This window comes from Octopus bimaculoides, chromosome 7, assembly GCF_001194135.2.
Source record: "Octopus bimaculoides isolate UCB-OBI-ISO-001 chromosome 7, ASM119413v2, whole genome shotgun sequence".
NCBI classification, from domain to species: domain Eukaryota; kingdom Metazoa; phylum Mollusca; class Cephalopoda; order Octopoda; family Octopodidae; genus Octopus; species Octopus bimaculoides.
The window spans coordinates 25941468-25942842 of record NC_068987.1 but is presented as its reverse complement, the minus strand read 5'-3'; the positions used below and the strand labels follow the sequence as shown (position 1 = coordinate 25942842).

The 1375-nt window shown below is 37.5% G+C and overlaps 1 protein-coding gene across 1 annotated transcript in view; it reads right to left on the bottom strand.

Moving 5' to 3' along the window:
• Positions 1 to 1375, bottom strand: part of LOC106873830 (U2 small nuclear ribonucleoprotein auxiliary factor 35 kDa subunit-related protein 2) — a gene marked incomplete at its 3' end in the record, with an annotated part of 35743 nt that overhangs the window by 11781 nt on the left and 22587 nt on the right. The window contains exon 8 of the mRNA XM_052969143.1: positions 920 to 1082. Coding sequence (XP_052825103.1) covers positions 920 to 1082 — 163 coding nt within the window. The remainder of the gene's footprint in view (positions 1 to 919; positions 1083 to 1375) is intronic.

Genomic DNA, 1375 nt, shown 5'->3' with positions numbered 1-1375 from the left:
CGATCTCGCTCGAAAATCCTATGGAAGCCAGTCAGGCGGTACTGGCAACGACCACGCTCAAAATGGTGTCTTTTATGTGCCACCCGCACAAGAGCCAGTCCAGGGGCACTGGCAACGATCTCGCTCGAAAAATCCTACGGAAGCCAGTCAGGCGGTACTGGCAACGGCCATGCTCAAAATGGTGCATCTCATGTGCCACCCGCACAAGAGCCAGTCCAGGGGCACTGGCAACGATCTTACTTGGTAACTTTGAGAACTTTATTCTCAACAATGGCTGTCTTTAGACTTTCAGCTTTTCTAGGACTGCAGTGGTCATTACCGAGTCTTTCCAGCTTATTCTGCCTAATCTATGAAAGCTTCACATCTCAAAGGTTTCTATCTTCTTCCCCATTGCTGTGTACACTGTCCAAATTTTTATCCTGTAGAGGACAACTAGCATAGCCTAACAGTTTACTAGCCTCAATTTTAGGCACAGTGTTATATATCTTTCGAGGTGAAGAGCTGTTTCATTCTTATAAACAGTTTATAAATGTCTTATAAATGTAGATATCTACATTCCAGTAGATATCAATTAATTGAATAACTTATGAGGAATGAATCAATGAAGGAACCTCTACATAGTTACTCAATTTGCGAGAAATAACAGCCAAATATCTAACAAATCACACTACCATTTTACATTGAATAGTATAGCCCTAGATACACAATGCTTAAATTTAAGATGGAAACCATCCTGCTTTTCAACCAAAGGTTAAACAACCTCAAATAATCAAAAATTATATTGATTTCTTACTTAGCTACAGGAAGTGGGGGGATGTAGATAAGATTTACAAAGAAGGAAAATGAGACTGTGGTGGTCATGGCTTTCACAACAAGAACATTGGTGATTGGTGTATTAAGGAAGAAGAAAGCAACTTACGTTTTGAACTGTACATAAACATTACCACGGAGATGAGGTTCATAATTACAAGATACTTTGAACTGAACAACTTGTGCCACTGCTTTGAACTCAGGTAAAACGTCTTCATAGAATTCCTTGAAATTTTCATAAATTTCCCCTTCTTCAAATTCAAGTGTTAAATCTACAAAAAGTATAGAGATTTCATAATTTATGAATTATATACATATATATAATTTCACCATGTTGAACTGTTAATGCCTACACATTTTTTTCTCTCTCTCTTTTTTTACCCTATAATCTTTTCTGTCAAAGAGCGTAGGCTCAGAACGTAAAAGACTTTTCCATTTTTCTCGAGTGTCAAATTAATACACCTGCTTGTTGTTCTTACACCTGTCTTCATCTTTTGCTTTCTGTAAATTTGAACTATATATATGTCATCATCATCATCATCATCGTTTAACGTCCGCTTTCCAT